This window comes from Anas acuta, chromosome 9 (assembly GCF_963932015.1).
Source record: "Anas acuta chromosome 9, bAnaAcu1.1, whole genome shotgun sequence".
Taxonomy (NCBI): domain Eukaryota; kingdom Metazoa; phylum Chordata; class Aves; order Anseriformes; family Anatidae; genus Anas; species Anas acuta.
In genome coordinates, this window is record NC_088987.1 from 15,131,223 (window position 1) to 15,159,046 (window position 27,824).

At 40.1% G+C, this 27,824-nt stretch overlaps 1 protein-coding gene across 2 annotated transcripts in view; it reads right to left on the reverse strand.

Annotated features, from left to right (window-relative positions):
- Positions 1-383: 383 nt before the first annotated feature.
- RYK (receptor like tyrosine kinase) overlaps positions 384-27,824 on the reverse strand; it is a 46,354-nt gene continuing 18,913 nt past the window's right edge. Inside the window, exons 8-15 of one of the 2 annotated variants that reach the window (XM_068692338.1) lie at positions 25,898-26,023; positions 23,919-24,005; positions 11,477-11,546; positions 9,473-9,605; positions 8,098-8,207; positions 5,694-5,853; positions 2,291-2,427; positions 384-1,453 (exon numbers count right to left, since the gene is read on the reverse strand). In XM_068692338.1, the coding sequence (XP_068548439.1) occupies positions 1,342-1,453; positions 2,291-2,427; positions 5,694-5,853; positions 8,098-8,207; positions 9,473-9,605; positions 11,477-11,546; positions 23,919-24,005; positions 25,898-26,023 (935 nt within the window). In that variant the 3' untranslated portion in view covers positions 384-1,341. Of the gene's footprint in view, positions 1,454-2,290; positions 2,428-5,693; positions 5,854-8,097; positions 8,208-9,472; positions 9,606-11,476; positions 11,547-23,918; positions 24,006-25,897; positions 26,032-27,824 lie in introns of both variants that reach the window. The other variant, XM_068692337.1, reaches the window with a different exon arrangement.

A 27,824-nucleotide genomic window follows, 5' to 3' on the forward strand; every position in this document is an offset into this window, starting at 1 on the left:
GTTATTTCATAAATAGTTTTGTTGTATGTGGAAGCTGAAAGTTATTGAGGCTCAGCCTAGACTTGGCAGTGCTGGTTTAACAGATGGACTTGATGCTGGAGGTCTTTCCCAACATGAATGTTTCTGTGATTCAGTCAGTGGATCATCACACATTTTCCTGAAAAACTGTGTTCAGTACTCTCAATGTTCAAACTCAAAATAACCTGAGGTGGAATGGATATTTGGGTTAATGAAGGCAGGAAGACAATATATAAAGTCTCAGGGACTAGCTCTGCAGGGAGGGTGGAAAGCAATGCACAGTGTCTTCAAAACAACTCTTCCCCCAATGACAACCACCAACCTGTACATACAGGCAATGTGAGGGACCAAACTTTCACATTAGATGTAATAGAAAAACATTCTTTACTCTGCAAGTGTCTTTACAAATATATATTTATATATTTAAGCCCGTTTCAGGCCATAAAAGCCCATAAAAAAAACAACCAGTACCTTTTCAACAAGAGAAACTGTGATCCAGAAGTCTGAGGTGAAAGACTCCCAAGCAAGGGCTGCTTTGGCACTTCTCTGAAGGCCTCTATTTAGCACATAAAACCATCTTAAAAATCACATCAGCCTTTTATCTGCAAGGAGGGGTACCATTTTCAGGCCACCCCTCCCTTTGCTACTCTCTGTGTGAGGTAAACTGGAATCACTTTTACATAATCACTTACTGCTTTAAAAAGGGGATATTGCATCCTGAAGACCAGCTTTTCCAAAAAAACATTCATGAATGGGTTAAAAAAGTAAGTTGCCGCTTGTGGATCCAACCACAATGTGCTGTTGTCTCAAAATAGAAGAAGTTGATACTAAAAAGCTATTCCAGATACATACAAGTACAAACACTAGAGCTGGTCAGAAAGATTCAGTTTCAACATTTTTAAAAAGCAGGGAATTTTTTCTGCAACGTGTTTTTTGCATTAATTCCCCCTATCCTCACTTTTCTACCAGTTCCATATACCCTTCAAAAAAAATATCACTTGTCTGTTGTAAGAGTGCAAAGTCCATCCAAATCTTGTGTTCAAGTTCACTATTACTACACTTTTAAAAATCCTGCTGGCAAATAAAAAGGTCTCGATTTAACTTAGCAAAAGTGATAATCTAGAAAATATTCAACATCAAGAGGTCTTACAAAAAACTTCAGACTACTAAAGCATTCTAAGGCACAGTGTTTTGGAAGAAGTGCTTTCTCCCTTTAGTGTTGCTTTATACACATCACGTGTGCGAGTCCGAGTGATGCATGGAGCTGCAAACGTATGCCATGCCTTCTTCCCAGTCAGTGAATTGAATCTTTTCCCCGCAGTTTCAGACGTAGGCTCCCAATGCTGCATGGAATTCAGTTAAACATTGCACCAGCTGCTGAAACTTGGGTCTTTCTTCAGGATCTAGGGCCCAACAGCAGGCCATCACAGCAAACCTGGAAGACAAACAGAAGACATGAGAACACACACTTGGCAACCACAGTCCCAAGCCTGAAAATGAAAAACAACACAACATTTGGCACAAGAAAGCCTGGCAACCAGAGGAAGAGAAAAGGAACCCTGCGTTTTCTGATACACTGTGCTGAATCACTCCTGCTGCAGACAGACACCTGGAACGATCAATAAACACGCCATGACTGGAGGCACTGTTTTGATTCAGGATACAGGTCAGAGGCAATCCAGGAGGAAGTAATACATAATTCATCGGAAATTGCTGAAGTATTGTAAAAGCATAGCTCAAAGCGCTTCTGTGGTAGGTTTACGGGAAGGGGATTTGGAAGAACATGTGAGGCAGGAGGTGGTGCCTGTGTTCTTGCCTTCTCCCATCCCATTAAGATTATGATTAAACACTGAGAGTGCTGCTGTTTGAGCGTCACTACACAGATTGCTTCTCTCTTTAGTCTTGCTGAGAGAACTGAAACTCCCCACAAACCTAGCAGCTTCTTACACCACAGCCCCACAAATACGAAGTGGAAAACCTCCATCCCCTTCAGCTCCCTCTTCTCAGCCTGATGATTAACCCCGTCTCACTCACATATCAGAATAAGGAAGAGAGGTGGGTCAGGATTAAATGAAACTCAACAACAAAAAATGTCAGCTTGCATTCCTCGAGGCAGATCATTGCGAAGCCACGCAAATACTTACACAAGAGTCAGCAAAAACAAACAAACAGGAAAGGGAGAAGCAGATCTGGCTCGTTCATTGATAAGGTTGGCTTAACATGCTGGTTCCAAAAGAGACATTTTACCCTTTCTCCAAAGATGCACACTTACAGTTCATCAGGACAGTTGATCGGCTGAGCTATTCTATAGCCATCCTTTAAATAAGCAGCCATCTCAAAGGGGTCGATGTCGACATATGGAGTCTGTCCCAGAGTCATCAGCTCCCACAGTGTTACTCCAAAGGCCCACTGAAAAGAAAAAGCATGCAGCCCACTTAACAAGTCTAAGGAACATTAAACTTTATTTTTATTGATTTTAATAAAAATTGATTTAATGATTTCATATGTTTACCCCCCCCTTCAAAAACATTACCCAAAGTTTCTCATAGAAGTCCTACGAAATTCAAAGGTTCAGAATAGCAGAGTGAATGAAACCATTTTTCTAAATCAAAATTCTCTGTATATTTTGAGTATACGCCCAGAAGTAAGACTTCTGAGAAAAACAAAGATTTTATCTAAGTAAACCTGGCAGCTGGATCAGCCTTCAACACATCATTTATCTGACACTCCTTCTAAAAGGAGCTTATACAGATGAAAACTCAATCAATCAATACAAGCACAAGCATTGTACAAATAAAGTGGTTTAACTAGCTGGTACCCAGAGAGCAAAGAGACAAAACCAAAAGAGAATGCTGATACTGCACAATGAAGATTCGCAACAGAAGTTACACGTGCTGCAATCATCATGATTTATTTTAAAAGGGGCAGAACTGCCTTTTTTCTCCCAGCCTTGAAAACTTTAATCAAGTTTTAATCAAAGGTGGCTTTGATGAGGAGTGTTTAAATTAAAGGATGCTGCCAGTGTCCTTTGAGAAGCTCAGAGCCAGAGAATGGCAGGCACACAGACCTGGCCTGTTGCTGAACAGCTACACCTATTAGCAGTGTGTGGAGGCAAGGGAGGTAAGGAAAATGCCAACAAACAGGTGGTAGAGCACCTAGAGAGTTAGAATAAAAAGCAATTCAAGCAAAACTACTTTGAGAATATAGCTACTTCCAATTCTGTAAGGAACTGCATAAAAACAGCATAAAAAGGTAGAGCTTCATGTCCACCAGAGAGGGGAAAAAACACAATTAAAAGTCATCAGGAATTGTTTTAATATGCTTTAGCTGACTGGTATAACTGTTGGCTGAGGAGGAATACATTAGAAACGTTTCAAGCCAGGAAAACTGTTTTAAAGAAATGCATCCAAAAAGCAAGTTTAGAACACATGCTAATTGCATCTTAGCAGACAACACCTAAATCTCTTGTAACAGATTTCATCACCGATAAAGCTGCATGCAGTTGGTATTTAGATTTGTTCCAAGCGAACAGACAAAAACATATTACAACATATTTGTGAAAAGTATCCAGGTAATTGCAAAAATGATAGTTAGGGCACATATCCTACACCCAGAAAGATCTCCCATTTTGCATGCTACAAAACTCAAACAGCTACGCATGTGAAGTACCGAACTACATAGTAGAAGCTGACTTTATGTAATACAAAAGGGAGTTTTGTGTTAAAATGCTGTAAGCTGAATTGCACTGAAGTTTTCTAAAATGATTATGAGACCGAGGTGCCTGCTTCCTAATAAAATTCTACTGGCAGTGCTATATAAACAGTCATTTCCAGTCTAGTCTTCATGACCAGCAAATGCGTTCGTGTTCCAGATTTTAGAAAGTGAGTAAGAAGAAATCAATGTTTTTATTGATCCCATTTAGTATCAAAACATGCCTTTATAGGTGATTTCTATTTCCTGGTCTGTCTTCAAGTTTGGTGTAATAAAACCCCACATGGGTATAATGAGAACAGAAGTATTTCTGGAGCAGCAGAGCTGACTCCTTCCCTTTCTTTCCTTTTCTTTTTTTCTTTTTTTTTTTGTATGGCTTGATGTACAAAGACTGTGGCAATGAGGAAAACACAACCCGATCTTTTCAAAAATTTCCTAAACTAGCACATTTTAAGAAATAGATTGCAATCTCTGGATGTAGCCACGTTAAGGAGAGCATCATTACCAAAGAAAATACCCCATTAGCAGGAAGAGACAGATCATAAGGGGAAGTGGTTTATCTAATTAGTACTCAAATTACCAAAGGTTGTTCTTCTCACAGGACACCGTCCTGTGAGCACAAGAACAGCCTGTTCAGATGTGCAGGAAGCTGAGCAAGCACAGTACAAGGCCACCATGGATGCACTGACTAAGCCCAGGCACCAAGGAAGGAAAGAAAGGTGGATCCAGGAGAAGGCTGCCTGAGGAACACAGTGAGACTGCACGAGCATGCAGGGAGCAAGTCTGGAGAACCAAAGCTCATCATGTGCATCAACACAAGACCATTGGACCAGAGGGGATGCATCCAAGGTGACTGGGAACAGCCAGCATGGCCTTACTGAGGGCAAGCTGCCAAACTAAGCTGCCTGCTACTCTGCTGAGAACACAGTGAGTACAGGAAGAGCAACTGATGGATGTTCACCTTGGCTTTAGCAAGGCCACTGACATCATCTTCCATAGCATCCCTACAGCCCAAGTGGCAAGATGTTTTCAGTAAAGCAGCTGGGCTGCTGGACTCAAACTGCTGTGATCAGCAACGTGAGTCCAACTAGCAGCTGGTTATAGTGACGCTGCTCAGCCATCAGCACTGCTTCATCTCCAGTAACAACCTGGACTCTGAGGATGTTTCTGGATGATACCAAACTCAGCAGAGTAGCTGGCAGGCTGGAGGTCAGGGCTTCTGCAGACTGAAGAGGAACTGGAGAAGTGGAGTGAATGTCAACATTCAAGAAAAGCAAATGCCAAGTCCTACCTCTGGGATGGAATAACCCCCTGCAACAGGACAGGCTGGGGCTGTCTGCCTAGAAAGCAGCTTTGCAGGAAAGGACCTTGGGATCCTCATGAACAAACTGAATGCATCAGCAGCGTGTCTTTGAAGCAAAAAGCCAGCTGTATTCTGGGCTCTGTTACCATGAATATAGCCAGTAGGTCAAGGGAAACAATTCTTCCCACCTTTTCCCTACCTGCAAAGTACTCTGTCCAACTTGGAGCTTCCCCATAGAAGAGAAAAACACTGACAATTTCACCTGTTGATCCCAAATTCAAAGCCAACCTCCCAGAGGGGAAAGCATGTAAGAACCATCACTATTTCTTAGATCTTTAGTGGACTACAGATCATGTTCATTCAAACAGCAAACGTGCTGATACAGGTTGCTCACTGAATGTAACTGTCTTTTCTGCTAACACTACCAAGTAGGACAAGGAGCAACAGACAATTAATTCCGCCAGGCGAGAAGTGCCTGCTTGACCTTTAAACTATCTATCCTAAGCAGCAAACACAGGAAACAGAAGAGCAGTTCTGGATAAATCACTGATATCTCTTCAGTGCCATGATTCTGTAATTACTGAGAAAGGTTTGGTGGGGGAAGAAAAGTTATCAAAATACATTTACAAAACGTAAGGGGGGAAAAAACAACGAAACTTACCACATCACTAGCACTGGAAAATTCATTGTTAACCAGGCTTTCGAGAGCCATCCATCGAACTGGTCTATTTTCATTATCCCCCAGGCAATGGTAGTCCATAGGAAACAGGTCTCGAGATAGCGCATTGTCTGTAATCTTAACCTGAAGTGCATCGTCAATGCTAATTTAAAAGAACAGAAGTATTTAGCAACCTCAGCACTACCGTTTCACAGAAAATATTTACACACCACTTTAAGTTTTCAACTCAGGGTTTCATTGGGGAATGTTGATCACGCTATCGACACATCAAAGGGTTAGCATTCTTCTTGATCAAGACACTTATTCTGTGGTTATTAAATACTATTTAAAGTATTTCTATGATTCTATGATTCTATTTACTCTGTGATAACGGATAAGCACTACAAAAATCAGAAATCTTACATTAAATAAAATACAACATTTACAAATGCAGAAAAGTACAGTTAAAGCAAACAAAGAACTCCCTTAATTATTATTGTTCCCTTGGAGATACACTTTCAGCTGAATTATTTTAGCTATAGTACCCTTGTGGCATTTATGAGCTAAATACTTAGGCAAAACAAGGTCTAATAGTATCTTGATAAAGCAACTGGTATCATTTGTGACCTAAAACCTCATCCCTAATCAATAATATTTGCTCTAATAAAATATTTATTTCCACAAACACTGCCTCAGCAAAAGATACTCACTCTGATTGTTGGGCAATCAGAAATTGGAAGCTGGCTAAGGAAAACCTACTTGTAATCAACAACAAAAAAAGCCTCAAAGTAGCACAGAGGAACCTTTAGTGGGTGTTTATGGAATAAACTTGCCTACTGATTTTTCCCCCCTCTGGGATATTAATTCATGCTCTTTTAAACTTAAAAAAAAAAAGTCAAAATTCAGTGTTCTCAAACATCTGACTTCAGATTATGGGGAAAATGTTAGCTTAAATATTTTGTGACAAGAATAAGAAAATAACACTGTGATTTTGGTTGTCTTTTTTTTTTTTTTAATGGTGTTTGCCATCTTCATTTTTTCAAGTACTTCTTTATTTTGATGAGACAAATTAAATATAAATGCTCAATTTGTGTGCTTGCTGCTTTATTATTCCAGGTACCTTCACATTTACCCCATTCCTGTGTGCTTTCGGGTCTGTTCAGTGACCTCAAAATTTATAGACCAAGACATTTCCATATCTTCTCACTCTTAATAGGCACAAATGAAGTTCAGAGAAATTCCTAGAAGATCTGCCTATGAACAAGTACAAAGGGTACTTTCCAGTGACTACAGAGCCCTGACTTGTGTCATGGACTATGGATTATGTCCTTTCCAACTGGGCCCAAGACACTGGAATATTTCCCCCCTTCACAAATCTGCTAAGAACACTGCAATCCTGGCTCCCTTCCCCAAATTAACACAGACCTGATACACTTCATACCAACTCCTCCTTGTCTTTCCCACACAGGTACTCCCAGGAATAAACCTTGGAAAGAAGGGAGTGGTAGATAAAGCCCTTCAAGGACTCCTGGCTATTGACCACCTCCTTTTCTAGTTAAAAACCCAAGGCTAGTCCAGTAGTTCTTGTACTGCAGCAGAGATCAGCAGATGTTCAGCTCCTGCCTGCATTTGCCATGAAGAAGAAGCACCAGATGCATCGCAAATTGAGTACTATTCCAGCACTCAGGATCACAAGTATGGCAACTAAAATGAAGCTGGAGTTTGCCCCTGGAGGGTGGGAACTAAAGTTGGCTAGACTGCTGACCCTTGGCACAGGAATGTCACGAGGCAATTAATCCTCTGCACTGAAATGAGAGGTTGCCACCAGGTAGCTTTCCTGGAGCACTGCTTATGACTTTTGCTTTCCATGGTATCACTTTTTCAATACAGCCACCAGAGGAAAAAAAACAATACGAGTTAAGAGTGTTTAAGGAACTGTATCAAACTGAGCATCCTTACACCACGTGGAAGATTTTGCTAAGGTGGCATTGTAGCATTGGTTCAAAAGCATGAGGGGTGGCTAGAGGGTAGGTGTTCCTGCATCCTCTGTCCAACAGTAACTGGTGGAAAACCTGTCCACTAGCAAACTGCCAAGATATTCCAAGTTCCTATTAACATTAATGGCTTCCTTTAAGAGAGCATTTGAAAAAATAAGGGAAGACAAAAAGTTACTATCAGTCTTTCAGAATTGGATGCTCTGTTCTTTTAAAAAAAAAAAAAAAGCATTCTGGTTCACCCTATAGTTAAAAGAAAGTTTTTACTGACAAGAGCACTTGCACAAAACTTAGGAAAGAAAAAGTGGTATGTTTTGAAGTAGAGATTGGGTCAATTAAAAAAAAAGTCTATCTTAGCCCTGGTTAGTGAGGTAACACTTTGCAACAATGACTCTACCCCATTTAGTACTTACACGCAGTTTCTAGCAGCCAGGTCTTTGTGAATGACCTCCCGTCTGGCCAAATAACTCATTCCACAGGCAATCTGAATAGCCATATGTACAAGATCCTGCTGGGAAATTGCCTGCAAGAGCAAAGAAGAGCAATCAATGCAAAACTGCAAGCTCAGTGCCTACTAGGTTAGTATTTTATTTGCATTCTAGTGCCCTTCCCCTCTCCCCTAACCTTTACTAGCCGGTAATCTCTCATTTTCTAGCTGTTTACAGACACTACCACCTGTTCTTTATTTAAAAGAAAAAAAAAACCTCCCATTTTTTCCTTGACATGGCAGGGGCAAACATTTCCAATTTGCAACTTTCTCACTGTTACACAGCTTTTCCCTGGATTAGTGGTGAACGTAGGCAGATTTTACCTTCTTATCATACTATGTTCACTTTTTGTTTCTCTAGAAACCAACTCGTTTTCAAGCAGCAGAAAAAATTCTCATTGCTGCCAATGGCTGAAAGCTACTATTAAAGGCTGCTGCTCCTACTTTTACAATTTAACAGTTCCATATAAATCAAACCCTTGCATACTTCTATACCCCACTTTCTCTTTCATTTCTACAGTGTTCCTAAAGCTCCAGTATGTAGGTAGGCACTGAAGCTGCAAGACTGTGGTTAAAATAAAATAAATACTAAATTAAAAAAATAATACGCTGACTTCTTTGTTAACTACTTGTTAATAAGAACAAGTACCATGTATTATTATTTCAGAAAATTCAAGAGTTTACTTTAGGTATTTGTATAAAAGTTCCATCTTCAATTAAGCATTTCCGACACCAAACATCCCAGTTTTTGCTAGGTGGGAAGTATGGTTATACCAACTAAGAGGCAACTCCTGTTTGAAATAATATAAACACACTTTGTTTAAATTCTTGGAAAGGGTAGTATTAGTGTGCTGCACAGAGATTTATAACCCAGATTAAGCAGCAAAACAAGTGAATCAAAGTTGAAAGATCTTAGCAGCTTATCACAATTTATTGGTCTTGTAAATTAACAGAAGCAGGTAGCCCTTGCCAGTTGCCCCTGTGTAACTTAAATCCACAACCATATACCATTTCCGCTTTTTTTTTTCCAGATACGTTGATATACCAGCTACTACCCTGACCAAGAGTTTAACTCAGCTTCGTTAGTCTCTGAGTAGCTGTGATAAATGCAGCCAAGAATGTTTTCCTTGTATGAATCAAAATAAATACACGCTAAGGAAACTGCTTGTCAACTCTTTCATTGTCACAGTAGGACAGGTAAACAACACAACTATATCTTTTAAGGCACAAACACAGATGACAAACCAAGGTTTCCGAGTAAAAGCTGAACAGGCAGGAAGTGACAGATTTTCTGAGTTTACCTGAGGATTGTTGGCCTCCACCAGCTTGCACTGTCGCAAGAATAGTTTAAGGTTCCCCCAGTTCATGTACGGCAGCAGCACCATTGGTTTCTCTCCCTCTTCTATACAGACGTGAGTGATAGGTAGCAGATTCCTGGAAGAGAGCAAAATTCCTAGTTTTATGAAGTTAAAATTTGACAAAGATCTTTTTAATCCCTAAACATGCTAAATGAAAGTAATTCAACACTAAAGAAAAGCATTAACCTTTGACACAGATCGCAGAGCAAAAGGCCTCCAAATAACCGAGGCAGCAGACATTTGGGGGAGGCAGAAGGTAGAGAAATATTTGCGTATCTTCCCATTAGGAAGGAACCCCCAGATTTTTCACTTGTCCAAGAGGGTTGAATTAAGATTTGGTGAATACAGGTTATCATTTGCATGAAGACAAAAAAACATTGTGCCTGATCCATTTCAAAATGCCAGAACAGCAACTTTTAGTTTCGAATTAGCTTAACATTAAATTGCGTCATAAATGCAGAAGTACTTCAGGGCTCCTACCACGGGCGTTTCAGTCTTCCTGACAGCTCACATAACCCTCGTGCTGCACTGTTTACGAACATCTTCCTGTAGTATCAGCATAAAAATTCATAGAAACTTGAAACAACCTCTATAGAGTTTCAGTTTTCCCTGAAACATTTCTGGGGGACTGTATCTTCTATCAGAAACATCCCAGGAATGTTTAGATGATTTCTGATTATTTTTAGAGGGGAATTTTGAAATCCCATGTCCTTGTAAGAAGTGGTCTGGTAGTCAGGTGTTACACCCATGAACTCTATGTGCCTGTTTAGCTCTACCTTCAACAAAAATAAACACCACAGCTTGATAGGCGTCATAGAGAAGAACAGCTTTGGTGATTTATTTTATTTTATTTTATGAAGTTTGACTTGTAAAAGCAAGGATAACAGCTGATTTTGAATGATGGGAGAAAGGTTGTTTCATTTAGTTTCAGTTTTTAATTGTATTTCCCCAAGAAGCTGCTATGGCTCTTTACACAATCCTGTCTCTTAGACAAGTCCTTAATTATAAAAATTCTTAGTAAAGCAGCTTTTAAATCCACTGTAGAACTAACAGTTCTGCTTAAACTTCCCTTCCCTTACGTCACCAGTGAAAACAATGAACTACAGCCATGGAACCTGATGGTGAGCATGGGTTTCTTCTTATCTGCATCGTTGCTAGTACCAAAGGTCTTTAAGGGCAATTTCAGCCTTCAATCTAAGCTGCAAAACTGCAAGTAATGCAAGCTGTTTGGGGTATTCATTTTAAAATGTAAGCCATCACCCCCAAAACCATGCCAGTAATTCTAAGGAATAAATCCCATCAGTGACATTATGACGCCATACCAGGGCAACACACGCATGCAAGAGTCCTAAAGAGCAGTGTCCTACGTGGATACACAGAAATATCTAGTCACAGGACTCCTCTGTGCCACGTAGAAAATTATGAATAGTACAAGGCGGACTAGTAGATTACCTAAAATGATAATCAACCTGTATATAGACTTCCTCTCCTCATCATTACTAAGATCTCACCACATTAGACAATAGCCTGTGCAAGAAGCAGTGTAAGCCAGCAGCAGCTTTTTCTGTAATAACCGAGAATGAAAGGAATATCTAGCCATATATTAAAGGAATATTTAACCATATCTCACTGCTTGGCCTGGAACACCAGACAAGACAAAGACTTTCTCAGTTTCCCCCATATACTGCTACCCTCTGATTTCACTGACTGTGCAGCTCTAAAAGCGTGTCTGGCACTCTTTGCAATAGGAAGCATGCCTGGAACTCTGCATTTCGAAGTCATGCAGAAATCTTTGCAGCTCTCTACGGCTTGAAAATTTTGAAATATATAACATGTTGCTCAATTTGTAAACAATCATCTTGCCTCCTCCCAATCCAAGGAGCTTTAAGCACAAGTATTTTCATCTTGCACAGATATAGTTTGGCTTATAAATACTGAGTAGCTCACCTGTGATGAAGTCCTCTGAGTTTACAGCTTTCAGTCAGCATCATTGTCACCTGCACCTCTGAAGCTTGATCTAATGAAAAAAATAAAAGCTACAGATATAACTTTGGCAACAAACTGATGTATTAATTGAAATTTGGTCCAGATTTGCAAGTCAGCTAAGGTCACTTGAGCACAAATAGAATTTGTTTACCTACATTTTTTAAATGGAGTTTAAAAAAAAAAAAAAAAACACACAAGTAAGCCAAGTTCTAGGGCATATTTCTGCTTACACAAATGGGGTGAAGCCGAAAAAGGAAAAAAAACTGCAGGTGCTGACAGAATGTACTCTTGCCACTTCCTGACAGCTTTTGGGCACACACAAACCTCTTGAACCAGGCAGCATGGGTCAAATCCTGTGCCCAGGGCCAGCACTGCTGGAAGCAGGGGAGCTTGCCTGGCGTTTCCCAAAAGCACAGAGGTGCACAGAAGGCACCAGTTTGCTGCTGAATCACAACTCAGGCTTCTACAGTTTACTTTCATGTTGATAGAGACCATTTATTCCTAGATTCACATATTTAGTGCTCCCTACTTGAAACACTTGACTCTTGGTAACCTTAGAAATGTTCGCAGTTCTCCTCCCCAGCTTTAAAAAACCAAAGAAATCCCTGCTGCCAGCTGGAACTCGAGCTTCTCTGATAACTCCAGCAACCCACAGCAAGCAGAACATCTTCTGGACAGAAGCACTGGCTGCACCCGTCTTCCCCACAAACATTTTTGTGTTGATTTTTTTGTTTGTTTTGTTTTTTTCCTGGTGGCAATAAGCAATAGGCAAACTTAAGGCAATGTAAATCAGGGCTCACACAAACCTCCCCTCTTCATACCCAGGTGCACTCTCTTCTGTCCCTCCTTCATGTTACAACCAGCACTCCTGCAGCAAGCTAGCACAGGAGAGAACCCAGCTGAGGCCAATCAGTTCTCCGTGCTGTATTAGAATGAATTTACATATCTCATCTGAGTCAAATAAACATTTTACTGCCCTAGGAGGGGAAATGGAGGTAAAGAGGATAAGGAACAGAACACACATCCACTCTTCTCCCTTCATGGTCTTGCCCTCCTCCTCATACCAGCTCTGGCACCTCACCGGACCCTTTCCTAACTGAAGTGTTATCTTGCAAAAGAAAAAATGACTTTTGGCAGAAGGAGAGGTGCATGTGGTCAGTGCAGAAGAGCACAAGGTAGGGAAGGAAAGCACAAGGCCCAGAGAGAGAGCGTGGCCTCCCCCTCATGGCAATGGCAAGCTACTAGATGGGCTCTCCCTACAACACACTCGCCTGCAGCTTTCTAGACCTGCTGGAAGCACAGGCAGCTCCAGGCACACTGCAGCCCTTCTGATGAACCTAGGAAGGGCAAAGGGTTCATCAAAAGAGAAGTCGCGTAACTCAAGAACGTGGGAACTGCTAAGCATCAGCTGATTGAGAAACTTCACCAGGGGAAGAAAGGATATCCCAAGGCAAACTGCCGCAGACGCTCTTTCACCACCTCAGCTGGGAAGAAAACAAAAAGGAGGCATGCCTTCGTAAAAGCATCCAGATGCTAAAAAACAAAGAGACTGGGAAATCAATGTTAAAAATTCAGATGTAAGTCCTGGGCAGAAGCACTGAACCCTGAGTATGCTTGGAAACCCCTAAGGAGCATCACTGCCCAGCCCCTGCGCAGGCTGAAGCACCAAGACTACCAAACCCTAAAACAGCACTCCAAGTGCCATGACATTCACGGCTCTGTTGTCTTATGGGATGCATCCAGCTATTTTAGCCCTTCCTAAGTGACAAGCTTCATCTGAAGGAGACAGACCTCAGGTTTGTAAATCAACAAGAAAAAAGGCGGTGCTTCATTAAAATCAGTTTGTATAGGCACGAATGGCTGAAGCATCCAGCTGCTCCACAGGGCGAGCAGCACAGAAAATACGGCACAAAAGCATGTTACAAGAAGCCAGAGGAACTGCTAGCAGGTTACTAGACTAGTATAAAGCTTCCATTTTAAATGTATTAACCACTCGCATTCAAGCAGACCACAGTTTCTTCATGCCAATGTACAACGAAGTGCCGAAAGATTACCCGGTGCAAGTTTGGGTTGATGAACTTGCTCACACGCTCTTCGGCCCTGTGCTTGCTTAACTGGTTTGCTTTTAATTACAAGATTCACCATTGCAATGATCTGAAGTGCTAAATCAGAGTTTACTTAAAACTGGATTTAAAATCTACAGAACAAGTAAATCTGGTCCGGACAACACACCCATCATCAGACAACGCTGCTGTGTCGATGCCTTTCCCTTTCCATCGCACAGGGTGTTTGTCACAAGGTCATTGTTACGCTTCGGTGTTTTCTTTCAGCTCAGACTACGCTAGAACTCCTGAGCACCCAAAGGATGATTGACTCCCATTCAAGTATATACGGAAATCTAAATCTTATCTGGTGAAACAGTCCCAGTATCTGCATTGTGTTTTCTTATCAATATTATTTCCTTGTTTTCTGCATGGAAAAAACTTACACAAAATCAACCAAATCAACACACACAGAACAAACAATAGCAGTACAAGGTTAATCCTCCTCCAACTTCAACCTGTGCCAATTTAGAAGAATACAATTTGATTATTGTGGTTTTACTAGGTATAATTCAAAACAGAACATAAATTATCACTTTGAAAATTGAGCGATTCCAGCCAAAACGGGTCAAAAATATTAAAAAAAATCAGGGTACTGCTATTCCAACAGTTCCCATTGCAATTAAGCCTGATTTTATGACCATTTTCTTTAGTTACATGATAAATAGTGCAATTAAACCCATTTATTTTCATAAAGTCACATTTATTAGATTATAGCCAGATAAGTCTTCATACATGACGAAGATGATTTTGGCAATAAAACATCTTGCTGCAGAGGACACGATCATCCAGGCAACCTGACCATCCTGCATTGCAAACTCACATAAGCAGTCAAGAAACCCCACAGCCTTTCTGGCTTTGATATGAGAAATTCACAGCCCCTGGGCAGTGCAGGGGCAGCCCTGACCTGTCAGCTCCAGTTCAGTGAGACAAGTGAGGACACACTAGGACAAATTCCATAGGTTTCATCTTCCTGCCTGAGCCAAACATTCTACTGAAACCATACCTCAAATCTCTAAGCACTACCTGTAAGCACACACATTTTAGTATTTTGTTTTTCAATGGTTTTATTTAGTATTTTCTTGTTTCTGTAGCCGCACAAAACGAGACTTGTGGAATGATCTTGTCAAACACACAAGAATGCCCACAAGGTTTTGCAGCTTGTTTTCTTTCTGTTTGGGATCTGTGAGGTTATTTGATCTTCATATGGCCACATGTACAGGTATACAGGAGAGAATGGGGGGAAAAGAAGGGGGAAAACCTCCCACAGGGCTATAAATCTCTCAAATTACAATAGCCACAACAGAGGAGGCCACAGTCTCATATGCATTAGATTCATCATCAGGAAACAGTGTTGAGTTGAAGCTGAACAATCCTGGGTAAGGCTTGTTGCACAACATCTTCAAAGCCCTAAAAAAGCTAAACTTCCCTTTGAGATATTAATGCTATTTGTGATTGGGAATACCTCTGCACTCAGCAATCCATGGAGCTGCAGGCTGATGATCGTGAAAAAAATAAAAATGAAAAAACTGACATGAGTTAGAACAAATATTTGGGAGACAGCAGTGATTCTAGATGTTCAGTTAGGACAAGAAGGGCCCAACTTTTGTAAAGGTGCTCAAAAGCAAGACCAGAAGCGATTTTAAGACAGATGTAGGTTCATCCCAGAACTGTGAAGATGATCTTACCCTTGCTGTTACAAGGCAACAACTGGGAAAGTCTACCTTGGGGCACGGAGCAAGAACAGGCTAGGATTTCTGGAAACTTGTAGCCATATCAAAACTTATCTCACACTATTACATTATTTGTATACAGCCAGGCACAATAGGGCTCTTTGCACCGCCTCTTTCATGCATGAGGCTAATCTCCCCATACAATTCTGACAAGCGTTTTATGTGCTGAGGCCCCTCCTGGCTCCCAGGGACAGAGCACCTACTAGATTTTTAACCACTTACACAATCCCATCTGCAAAACTGTGCTTTAAATCCTAATTTACCAGCACTATCAGTCACATGAATCACCGTAACACAGCTGACATGTTTACAGGGAGTTTTGCAATGACACTAAAATTGCACCAATTTGCTTGCTGTGAGACTGGGCACTCCAGCAGCAATGGCAGAGCATCGTGCCGTGCGTTCACTGGGTGGTTGTACGTCATGAAGAGTCACTCCACACCTCAAATTATCCACCAGAGATGAAAAGCAGCAATTACTTGAATATTGCGCTGGGTTATCTGATTAGCTGGATGGCTTTCAAGAACAACATTTTAGGTCAGACCTTCCAGAATCACAAATTAGCAAACGCTGTATTACAACTTCAGACTTCAGATCGCACCTTGGTCATTAAAATAAATTACTTCAGAGAACAGGAAGGTAAAGGAAAAGCACAACGCAACCAAAGGTTTCAAAATTCAAACAAGATATGCCAGAACCTTTCCATAGCCTACTACGGACAGCAACACACAGCAGTTTCTTTCAGCATTCCTATCAGAAGTAGCTCCACAAAGCACAGCAGCTAGGCAATCAAGGCTTCCAGTGAACATATCTCCTGACAGCAGCATCTGAAGAGATATTTTACCTAAAGCTTTTCTCACTTTTGGACCCATCTAAGGTGTCTTCTTCCCATGCCAACTTCCATCTGTCTCACTGCAGACTTGCACAGCAGACTTTCCCCAACATCAATGTTTCATACAATCCACTTTATATATGGCTATCTGTTTTCACACGGGTTGTACTGCTTCAATTATCTTTCAGATTTGCAGGCTTTGCCAAACATACTGTGACAAAGTCCACTAGTGCAAGTTATTGAAGGGAGTAAAGCACATGGGCAGGCACAGCAGTCCCACACTGCGTCCATAGGAACCGAGACTAAGAAATTAAAATCCTGACTGTAAATATTCAGCTTGAGGTGAGAAATACTCCTACTATCAGCACGTTCTTTTTAATTACCGCTGCTTCTGCAGAACAATTCATTACATAAAATTTCTCCCAAGGCAGAATTCAATCACAGTTCAAAGATTACACGTCTGAATACTGCTTTAACCCTTCTCAGCAAGTCTTTGGTCTTTGGAAGAAATTGAACAAAGACTATCCTGAGTTCACCTCTGTTGTTCTGGGAGACATTTTTAGAACTTCCCTTCAATAGGAGAATGAGCTGTTAAAGGAAGTTAGGAGCTATAAATCAAATCAAAATGAATACAATTAGTCACAATCCAATCTACTTTTTATAGGGTGAAGGAGACATACACATGCACAAACATTGATTCTTTAAAACTTGAGGAGGTCCCAGCAGCGAGTGACAAGGTAGATGCCAGCAACATCTGATCTGCCCACCACTGAAGTGAAGGGGTTAAAAACCCTTGCTCCTCTTCGCAGTTCTCTTACAGGTACAAGTCTGAGAGCTACAGAGCCATTCAGGTAAGGGCTGTACTTTCACACATCAGCTCTCTGCTTTACAAGGCAACCACTCATCGTACAGACCTCAAATACTCTGCATGTTAAGTCAAACATCCATCCAACAACCCAAGGAGGCCCCGGAGTAGGTCACCATGCTTAGTGTTGTTAGAATTCCAGCACAGCAGGATTTCTCCTCCGATCTTAATACCAAAGCTATTTCTAATGTTTGTTTCCACGCCACAACCACACATTTTCCAAAGCAAGGCAGTTTACATTTTCAAATTCAAGCCCAATTTTAATGTATTCTGGAAGTGATTCAACACACCACCACTAAAGTGGGGAATGCTGTTCTGGTTTTCTTATATTACAAGCGTACACACAGATTTAAACTGTAGAAAAGAGCGGAGTGAAGCATGATTTGGGGTAGTGTTATTTGCCTGCTTAGCAGTGGAGGAATCTGGAGTCACAGCAGCATACAGCAACAAGTCAAAGGCTCTTTGCTCAGCGATCTGTTCAAATTAAATCAGAAAGTAAAAAATGAAGCTGAAGTAGAACTGGGGAAGGAAGATAACTGCTTTAACGTTTCAGCATCTGCTGAAAGGGCAGCAGCTAACAAAAGTGAAATACAGGTACTAGCTTTAACTCTTTGTAAATATAAGTGTACTTCGGATTATGAAAGAACAATTTTTTCCTGCAGAAACATACAAAATAGCAGATATTTAAAATAAGATGTTGAAGTACAGCACTTTATTTTATGTAGATTGTACTATTTAAGGTCTCTTGCTATACTTTCTTAATGAACTAGGATTGAATAATATACAGTACATTTTATTTTTTTTAGTCAATTTCCAGGAATTTATTATTTTCCCTAATTATTTAAATTCATGTATCCTCCTGCTATGATGAAACTTAAGAAAACTCCAAGAAGCAGCAGAACTCCTTAATTTTTTTTGTTGTTGTAAACCGTCTTCTAGAGAAGCAGGATCATGTACTCTGATTTTGGGACATTAAGGACTTTTTATTTATTTTCGGAAGGTATTTATACATGTGTTTAAGACATTTAGAGAATGAACTTAAACTTGTACAATTTAACAATGTACTGCTTCTGAATGTGAAGTCAATGCAATTTAAAAATGGTACATTGGGAACCACTGTGTACGCTCGAGGTTGTGGTATACAGTATGCCCAATATGAAGCTCTTCAACTTTGTTAAGGCAAAGCTTATTAAACGTACAACTCATCTAATTATGCCTCTTGCTTTTCCCTGCTTTGCACGGTGTAAATTCTCAGAATCTTTGTTCTGACACTACCTAAATGTACACATGAAGTCCTAAAGGTCACCAAGCCAGGCCATAAACAGGCCCCAAGAGGCATCACGTGAATGAGGGCAGTAAAAGGTCTGTAAGCCACGGACAGTTAAGTCAGACTGGCTTCAACATACAACTTCACAGCTAGGGGGTTTGAGCATCTGCTCTTAACTAGTTAAGAGCACATAAAACCAAAAAACAAACAATAGCGTAATGTTGGAATTGGCCAATGCTGCTGAAAAAGTCCTTTAGTGATCTACGATGACTTGAACAAAACTCAAAGCTTTGCTGAAGTTAGTAAAATGATGGAGCCTGAAGAGTTAATCTTCACTTATGCTGTGATTTTGTTTCCAGTGCTTTTCATGGGTGGATTGTTTTCAAGCTCTCCTTTCTTGTACAAAAGAAAAATTTTAAGTGGTTAGAAAAATGACACAGACGCAGTCAGGTTATCTTGAATAGCAAGATTGGTTGTTTTTAATAAAAATGTACCTTGGCCAGAATGTACTAAATGAGTCAAGGCTCTGCACAGCTCAAATTCACTGCGTGCGTTCCTGGAATAATACAATTCCATTTGTTCCTGAAAGATTTTCTCCTTTGCACGAAAAGCACCATTAAACAATGTACTCTCTAAACCAAAATGCAAAACTGTGTGTTTCTATTCTGAGGTACAAGGGTCTAAAGATGCACGAGAAAGGCTATTTTGCACCATTATAAAGGCAAGAGATCTCACAATCGCTGGCAAGAGAGGCAACTCCAGCTCTGATAAACTGAGTTGAGTCCAACTGAGACAATTCCCAAAGTTTAGAGTGGTTGGAAACCACCTATCAGAAAGGAAACAAACATTGCAACTACATGAAATAATTCTACTGCACAGCAAAAAAACACAGTGAGGAAACTAGGTGGCAGTTATGTCTCTCGTCTCCTCACCAAGAACCTATTCAGGTCCTGTTGATCCGTGGATTCTGACATCCTAAATATAGTACAAACACATGTTCTTGCTCTTGCTGCTGACAACACATCCTTAATCTTCATGAATGACCATTTAAAGTAAAAAAAAGAAGCGGGTTATCCATAGAGAAAGTCTGAACGTGAAAGCAGCTGAAGCTTTCATGATGACGACCAGAAAATTAATGCAGTTAAACCATAAACTAACTAGAAAAGAACAACTAACTGCAAGGCCAACATGAAGGATCTAGAGAAGGTATGAACAAATGACACTTTTTGCCCTGGGCATGCAATCTTCGTACTCCCAAAGTTATTAGAGCTTCCAGAAAGCTGCCTCTAGTTTTGCCAACCGATACTTATTTTTTCTTTTAAGCTCTCCTTTTTGGCAGAGAGCACTCCACATAAGGGAAGACTGCGGCATCCAGACACGCTCTCAAGTGTTAGATGATATAGCATTAAAAAAAACACGTTATAAATTAGAGAATTTCATGAACATGCAGGTAGAAAGCTTTGTCACTATCCAGGGCATGTTACAACTTTTCTCTGGAGTGTACTACAGTTAAGCAAAAAAGAAATATTTTCTAAAGGATTTGGAGTGAACTTCTGGCACTCAGGGATGAATTTTGCCTTCAGACAATATCCTAGACGCAGTGTTGAGATTTCAGTGAGTGTCACCAAATCTGTAGTGCTATTACCTTTCAAGCCATGTAACAAGAAGTCACTGAATTAGTCAAAAAGCAATTCAGTCACTTCACAAATGCTTCAGATGAAAGACCCAAGACACACAAGAGTCCAATTCCAGTGACAAATTCTGTGACGTAAAAGAAATTAGTCAATTAATGCTGAACAAGCAAACTCCTACCTATTTGCCTCCTGCACTGATGTTGTGGTATTAGGATCAAACTTGGCCTTTGAGAGTCTGACCTAATAGGTAATTCCCCGCTTGAGAACATGGTGAACAACACATTCCTGGAAACTAATCACAGGCACTCTTTGAATGGCCTCTTTCACTTGAAGAGTATCTCAGAACAAAGGTGGGCAGGTCCAGACTTTGTTACCTTTTCTGTATTACCAATTTTCTTAACAGACAGTACTTGTTTTCTTGTCTGAAGCTAAGCTTAGAAAAATCAAGGTTTCTTAACTTCAGCTAGCACTGTTCTGTTTTACGGCAATCTTCCACACCACAAGGCTAGAAGGTGAAAGAAAGGGGAAAAGGCTGCTGCTCTCACTGCCATAACCAACTTTTTGATCCTTTGGGTAACAGAATCAACACTGGGGAGAGGTAAGAAAATAGGAAAGATGCAAACTTGCAAGGCTGCAAAGATACTCTTTCCTGAACTGAAAACACTCACGGATCTGTTGTCCGATGAGCATGTCTGTCAGAATATTCATCTTCTCCTGGATATGAAATGAGAAAACTGACAGCACATTCTCCTGTCCACTTTATTAGGATGTAACCCATCTTGAATGGTTATGGATTTTATAGAGCATTATTAACTGAAGAAGGAATGCAAGAAATATACCCATTATGACATGCAGCTGCTGTCACGTCTACGGCATGAGCTTTCTTCACAGGTTTTCCCAATGACAAGTATTCAGAAACCATTACCCAAATGGCACAATAACCCCTCAACAACTCCCTTAGTACAGCAAAGGTCTTCTCCTACAAGCCAACATGCGTTATCATGGCTCGAAGAGGCCTTCCAGGCACCTGTATACTGCTGGTTGGACATTCCTGGACACATCCAGAGGATAAATCGCTTAATCCACTGCTTTCCTACTCTGCACAATGTAAAGTTGCTGCAATTAACACAGCTTGCATTGGTGTCACCCAGTCACAAAGCTATTTGTGTGTCAATATACTGGTGTTTCATTGAAGGGATGTATCCAGTTACACAGCAGACAACTACACCAACTAAGGTCATGTCTACATGAAGTTTGAATACATTAAAGCCTTTTTTGTAAATTAGACTTGAATTGTTTCTACTGTTCCTCTATGAGCATTAAGATGAGTCAGTGGGGCAACATCTAAGCCTTTCCTTGCTGCCAATGCCAAAGAGCCTGGCATGAAAACGCGAGACAAAGCTCCATCGGTTGCAGACGTTTCTTATGGAGAATAGCATAAAAATATTATAGATGCTAGCCTAGCCATGCTTACAAAATCTTTTCCACTTAACTGGAATTATTATTATTAACAATTACTATTTTTTTTCTAAGAATATGAAATTCTAGTTTGAAAGCAAATTTACTTACTCTATTTGCCCTGTCATGATGCTCTCCTACCAAAGGGTTATTGGCAATGCCGGATGTAAAGCTGCAGCAACTACCTTGATACCTTAAGGTCTGACGCTGATGAGAAGTTAAAGATCTTTCCTCTCAAGAAGGTTATGGAACTGTTTACTGTTTGTACTTTCTTCACCGCAGCACCAGCTAAAAGAATTTCAGTTCACGTTTTTCAGAAAGTCTGACACCCTCCCATATTATTTTTTTTGGTAATTGGGGGCATTACTGGACTTCTTCAACCTCAGAGCGTACTGCTGAGAAGAACAAGATAGCAGCCCCTGCTTTTTGTTCAGACAACTTAGTTCCACAGACAAAGCCTTTTTTTCCTTGTTTCTTTTCCATAACCCTCAGGCTCTTTCTTTTGCCTTCAGCAAATGAAGTATTTAAGTTAGTTTAATAGTTCTCATACCCATCTCACTTTTGTGGTCCTGCCTTACTCCTGTGTTTGTGCCAAAACAGAAGTGTGTGTGTGGCCACAGAATGAACTAGATCAAGGAAAAATCAGGTTAATAGAGATTTTTTGCAGTTTTTTTCCCCCCCTCAAGCAGATCAAATTCCTAACTTAGTACATGACCCAGCTGCACACACAGCAATCACGGCCAGAGCATGAAGAGGAAGCTGCTTAATATTAGCACTGCAAATGCAATGCAGTAAAGAGAAGGGATGTTTATAGTTATTTTCCTAGCAACGTTCTGCTGCCCAAGCCAGTATTATTTCAAAGGCAAGCATCAGAAGAATCTATTATAAAACTTGTCCCTATAGATCCTTTTTAAAGCTGAGAAATTCTCTAACAATTATGTGAATACCGTTACTCCCTTAAGACCATTCTCCAGTTCACCGCAGCCAGCAAGCGAAAAGGTTAAGGAAAAGCAGGCCATGTACTGTGTCAAAAACACAAGCCACTGCAATACAGAAACGTGTTTAAGAGTAGACTGGAAAGCCCATTTTGGTAAAACAACTGGACAAGTGGTGATGGAAGGCAGCTAAATCAAGATGTGTTCTTGCAGATGATGGCTTGTCATTTAATTCTATGCAATATAGAGTAAGCATGCTTGATAGAGTACAGATGTCACACTGCCCCAGCTCACAATTTTAGGTGTCACAAGAGTAGCATTTGTTGACTCTGCATCTGGGTAGAGAAGAATCAAAGTAACACAGCAAAGGGGTATCAAGTTAAGGCAGTGGTTGTGAACAATGCTGCAAGTTAAGAGTCTTGTTCTTCACAGAAGAACAACAGGCTCATGTGACAAGGGACACATTTTTTTTTGAAACTATATAAAATAAAAGCAAAACGACAGCCAGAACTGTTTGGTAGGGAAGGGCACACAGAAAAACAAGAAGAAATCAGGAAAAATTCCCAAGATACTGGAAAGAAGCATAATTTTCCTTTAACTGAGGATGTTTGCTAAGTGGATGCCTGCTAAAAAACATCATTTAGAAAATACTTGCCTTTTACAAGGGGAACATTACTTTCGTTATACCAAAAACAAAGCCAAAGACAACTTCAGTACTCAGGAATAGTCAACTACCACAATCCTGCTAAGCAGTAAGTTCCAAGATCTTCCAAACGGTGGCATACCTACTTCTGTAGAAGTCCTATCTGGCTTCAGCAGGTAAGAAAAATGCTACAGAATGAAAGTGTACCACCTCAGAGGCACTCCCAAATAACAGAAATATTTTGAAATTATGAGAGTAACTGGCACTCCAAATCTTAAAAGAAAGAATTAAAGACTTTGTGAAAAAACAACAGTCGTAATATACCCAATATAAATGACAAACACCCCCGATTAATGGACGGAGAAGATGCTGAACACAATCCACAAGACGTAAGTAATATGCTTTCCATCTATACTTACCTCATTTCCAAAGCCTACCAATTATGATTTAAATCACTGAACATATTCTTGAACAAAATGCTGTATTTGTAAAAAATCCATTCTAAATGATAATTCTCATGCTTTAGCTGCAGAGTTTAAGGCTGACAGAAACCATGCCTCATCTGTACAGCCATCCACGTTCATAAGAGATGTTAGGATGCATAAGGGGTGCCTTTTCAGCAACCGGGAGGCGAGGGGAAGGCTGTAGGTGGAAATAACTTTTCCATGCCAGCGGAAAAAAGATTTTTACAAAAAGAATTACTAAACTAAAAGTATCCAAGATGCAGTAACCAAAGGCAGTGGTGAACACACACATTCTTCTTCCATATAAAATTTCTTTTCTATGTCTGACAACAACATCCAAATTGATTTTGATTTTTAAGCAGCTTCCTTTTGAATTCTTTTTCTTAATTGTTTTTAAAGATGGACTTGTAACACTCAGTACGTACCACAGTCCAAACAACTGGACACACACACCCTTTATGTAAACATACCTTTAACAGTTTTGACAAAAACTTGTTTCTCTTTACTAGGGTCCTTCTCCTCTATTAGAATTCCATGGAAAATGCGCCCAAATGTACCTATAAAGAAAAAAAAAGCAGTAAGTACTATGCAGTTAAAACACTTTGATAACATTGACATAATTTAATACTTATTCAGAAAACACTGCCTTAAAACATATCAGCCATAGCAGATACTTTTGAATAATGGAAGGCAAAGTACAATACTTGAATGCCCTATTAAATCAATAGAACTACTGAAAATAAATAACCCAACCACAGCTACACCAGCAGAAGTTGGATCCAGAACCATATGTAGTAGATGCTGAAAGTTTTAGATAATTTGAGTGGAAAATATAAAAAGAAAAGCCAGGAGTGAACCAATGACAGCAACAGAACCGATTTAATTTAAGCATCAGTATTGATGATGGGTCTTGTTTGTTGCAATTCAGTCCCCACCAACAGCCTGCACTAAAACTTCCAGCTCCATCCTTTTCTCCCACAACTAGTTAGGAATTCTCTGGTCAACACATTCCTCAGAGACACCATTTTTTTTTGAAACGTTCACAGAAAAGTACTGGATTCAAACAAACCAGTACACATGGAACAGATTGAAAAAACAGTATCACATTATTCAAATGTTTCACCTCCGCTGGAAGGTTTTTTTGTTTGTTTTATTTTGGTTTTTCCAGTCTCCAACATTTTTCCATTCACATATTTTAACAAAGATACTGCAGGAAGAAAAGCTACGTTAAACAGCTGGAGTAAAAACAATCTCAGTGTGGTAACACACAGAATTAATGCTTTATACAGACTGGGTTAGTGACTCTGAATATGCTATTATGATGGCACCAATGTGTGCATCAACTTCAGGTCTCCATTACATCCCTTTCCCATTGATTTGCCCTGTTTGATTAGGCTGAAAGATCTTCTGTAGGGATTGCCTTAACCTGGCTGTACATCTCCTAGAATGAAGCATGGCTATCTTCTGGGTCCTAAATACTTTACATGGACAGTGCAGTAATTTTTATCATCTACCATGTGACTGCAAAACAACTCTGTGAGACAGCTGTGACACCAACTCAGCTTGTGATCACACATCCAGTCATCAGATAGCTCCGAACATTACAGCTACAGGCAAGATACAATATACAGGAGCACAAAACACATCCTGCAGAACCATTGGATTGAGAACAATGCTACTTCCTAAAAATGAAAAAGCATTCTCCCATTGTGTTTCAGAGGGGGATGCAAAGCACTTAGCAGTTCTGCCTATAAGGGATTAGTATCTCACATCTCTAGCTTTGGAAAATGTGGTTTCTCATCAGGTGACAGGGACACAGACTTGGAAGTTGCAGTGGCAACAACTAGAGGCAAAACCCCTAAATATTTAAGTCTATTTTCTAAATGCAACATCAACAAGAACCTATTGTTACTGCATATGCACACTTCTGATATGAACATTAAACAAGATCAAAAAAGGGTCATCACCAAATTTTTCATAATAGAGCTGTTAATTTTGCATCTGTGGATTAGATGTCCATAGCAGAAGCTAAAAGTGGAGACTGACTGAATTTAGATGACAGTGGCATTTTTTTCCCCTTAAATGAAGTTATCTGTCAGTTTACAGAAATGAGTTTTTGCCACCTACAGCCTCAGCTGATTACCTCACTCCTTAGCCATCTCACCCTTTCATTTATTTTTCTTTCTTAAAGAACCAGGTTATTAAACACAGACAACCTGAATTATTTACTTTGCACAATTAGTCGCTCCCCTGTTCTAACAAATTCTGGAGCTGCTTCCCCACACCCCACACACCCCAAATACAAACATCATCCATCATTCTTTACCTCCACCAAAGTCATAAAGACCTGAGACATCACCCGTGATTAATTTCAGAAAAATCTAGCTATAAAAAATACATACATATACCCCTTGTTGTAACCAACAAGTGTCCCGAGTCCTTTAAATACCTTCTTGGAGCACATCCTTTAGAGTTATCCTCTCCCTGGAGATGGCTATGTCCTTCACTTTAGCTTTTGCTTCCATTAGAGTGACACTTTTAAGATCATTCTTCTCTATCCGTAATGTAGGATAACCTGAGGAGCCAGCAGAGCCAAACAAACCAATATAAATACCCTTATTATAAGAACACAAGCACATTGCTTCACCTCAGCACCACCTACAGGTTCAAAGACATGCAAGCAGTGTGTACTTAAGGTTACGTAGAGCATTAAACGATAACAAAAACAAAACAAAAAAACAGGAGAAGCCACATGAACGTAATAATCTCTGAAGAAAAAAAAAATCACACAAATTCTATACAGTGCCATGCAACCAAGTCTATTTATTAACACCAGGTAAATAAAGCTCCTTCTTGCATACTGAAGCTGATTAACACAACACTGCACTTCCCTGCCAGTAGGGAAGTAAAGACTGAGGTTGGAGACTGCCGGAAGACTTGGTGGAATCAGGAAAACACCTTACCCCAACACTGGGGCAGGAATACAACCAGAAATATCAGTGCCCTCTTCTGGACACAAGAGGCCTGACTTTTTTAATGATCAAGACCATGAATTATTACAGAAAAAGCCTGAGAGTCATTTTGACAATAAGTTTTAAATTTAAATGTCATTGAATGCAAGGTTAAAATGACTGTGGAAGGTCTAACAGTGATCCTCCTGTTCATTTTCTGCATCCAACCTTTTTTCTTATATTCATTTTCACCATTTCCTATGTTTCTGGGGGTGTTTCCCTGCCCCTAAAAGACAAGGCATTCTGAAGCAGCGTGGTCTGAACACACTAAACAAACAGGTGCCATTACAGCTGTTTCCACACTTATCTGGGTGAGGAGAGCTTAATCATCAATAAGGACCTGGTTTATAGGCTACCTTGCTTTCTAGTCTTCTTCCGTTTTGCATGAGGCTCACTGATGAGTTTCCAAGAATCATTTTAACTAAACAGTGCCACTTAGAGGGCCAACCTGAAAACCTGAGGTTGATAGCACATCAACAGCATGGTCTCTTCCAAACTATGTGGAAAGGAAATTTTTAATAGATGCATTTCTCTTAATGCTTCTACCATATAAAGTTTCCAGGCAGCTTTCTACAAATAGACGATGAACTCAGATTACAAAAATCTCTTTTGTTTCAGGAGGTAATTCATTCAATTTAGAAGAAAGCCAAGACTTTCCCAAAGCTGCAGGAGTTCAGTCCTAGGTAAACACCTGCTTCCACACCTGGGCAGGAAACAGGAAGACACTACGGCTGAACAGTAATTGTGATACTCATGCACTGCTCCCTTGTGATTTCGGATGGTTAGTATCACTACTAAGTGCAGTCAGAAGAAAAATGGGAGAGATTTTGGGGTCTTATTAGTTGCTTTAAAAAAAAAAAAAAATCAAGCCATTAATCGTTGTTTTTAACCTAGCTCCAAAGGATAAACATTAGAATGTATAAAGGATAGACATTGACATTTCTACTTATCAGATTGCTGAAAAAAAGACTCTTTGGGTTATTAATACAAAACTCTTAAGAATTAGAGGATAGAGAATCATTGGTGGCAGCAGATGACAACAGAATCCACTTCCTGAAAGGATCTCAAGGACCACAGTACCATTTCAGCTTGGCAATTTCTGCTCTACTGAAAGAAACAGCCAACTGAGATTAACATAAACCGTTCACTCCTCCTGCTGGGCCCCCCATTTTTCCCCTCACTTTTTACCATAAACCCTTACCTCACTTCAGATCTTTTAAAGTAGGCTCTAGCAGAAATTTGAGCCAATTTATCCAGGGCTACTTTCAGATCTTTTAAAGCAGGCCCTCCAGCAGTGCTTTGAGCCAGCCAATTTAGTCTGGACTAAGTCCTGCAGTCCTGCTCTCTTTCAGTGCTCAGTCACGC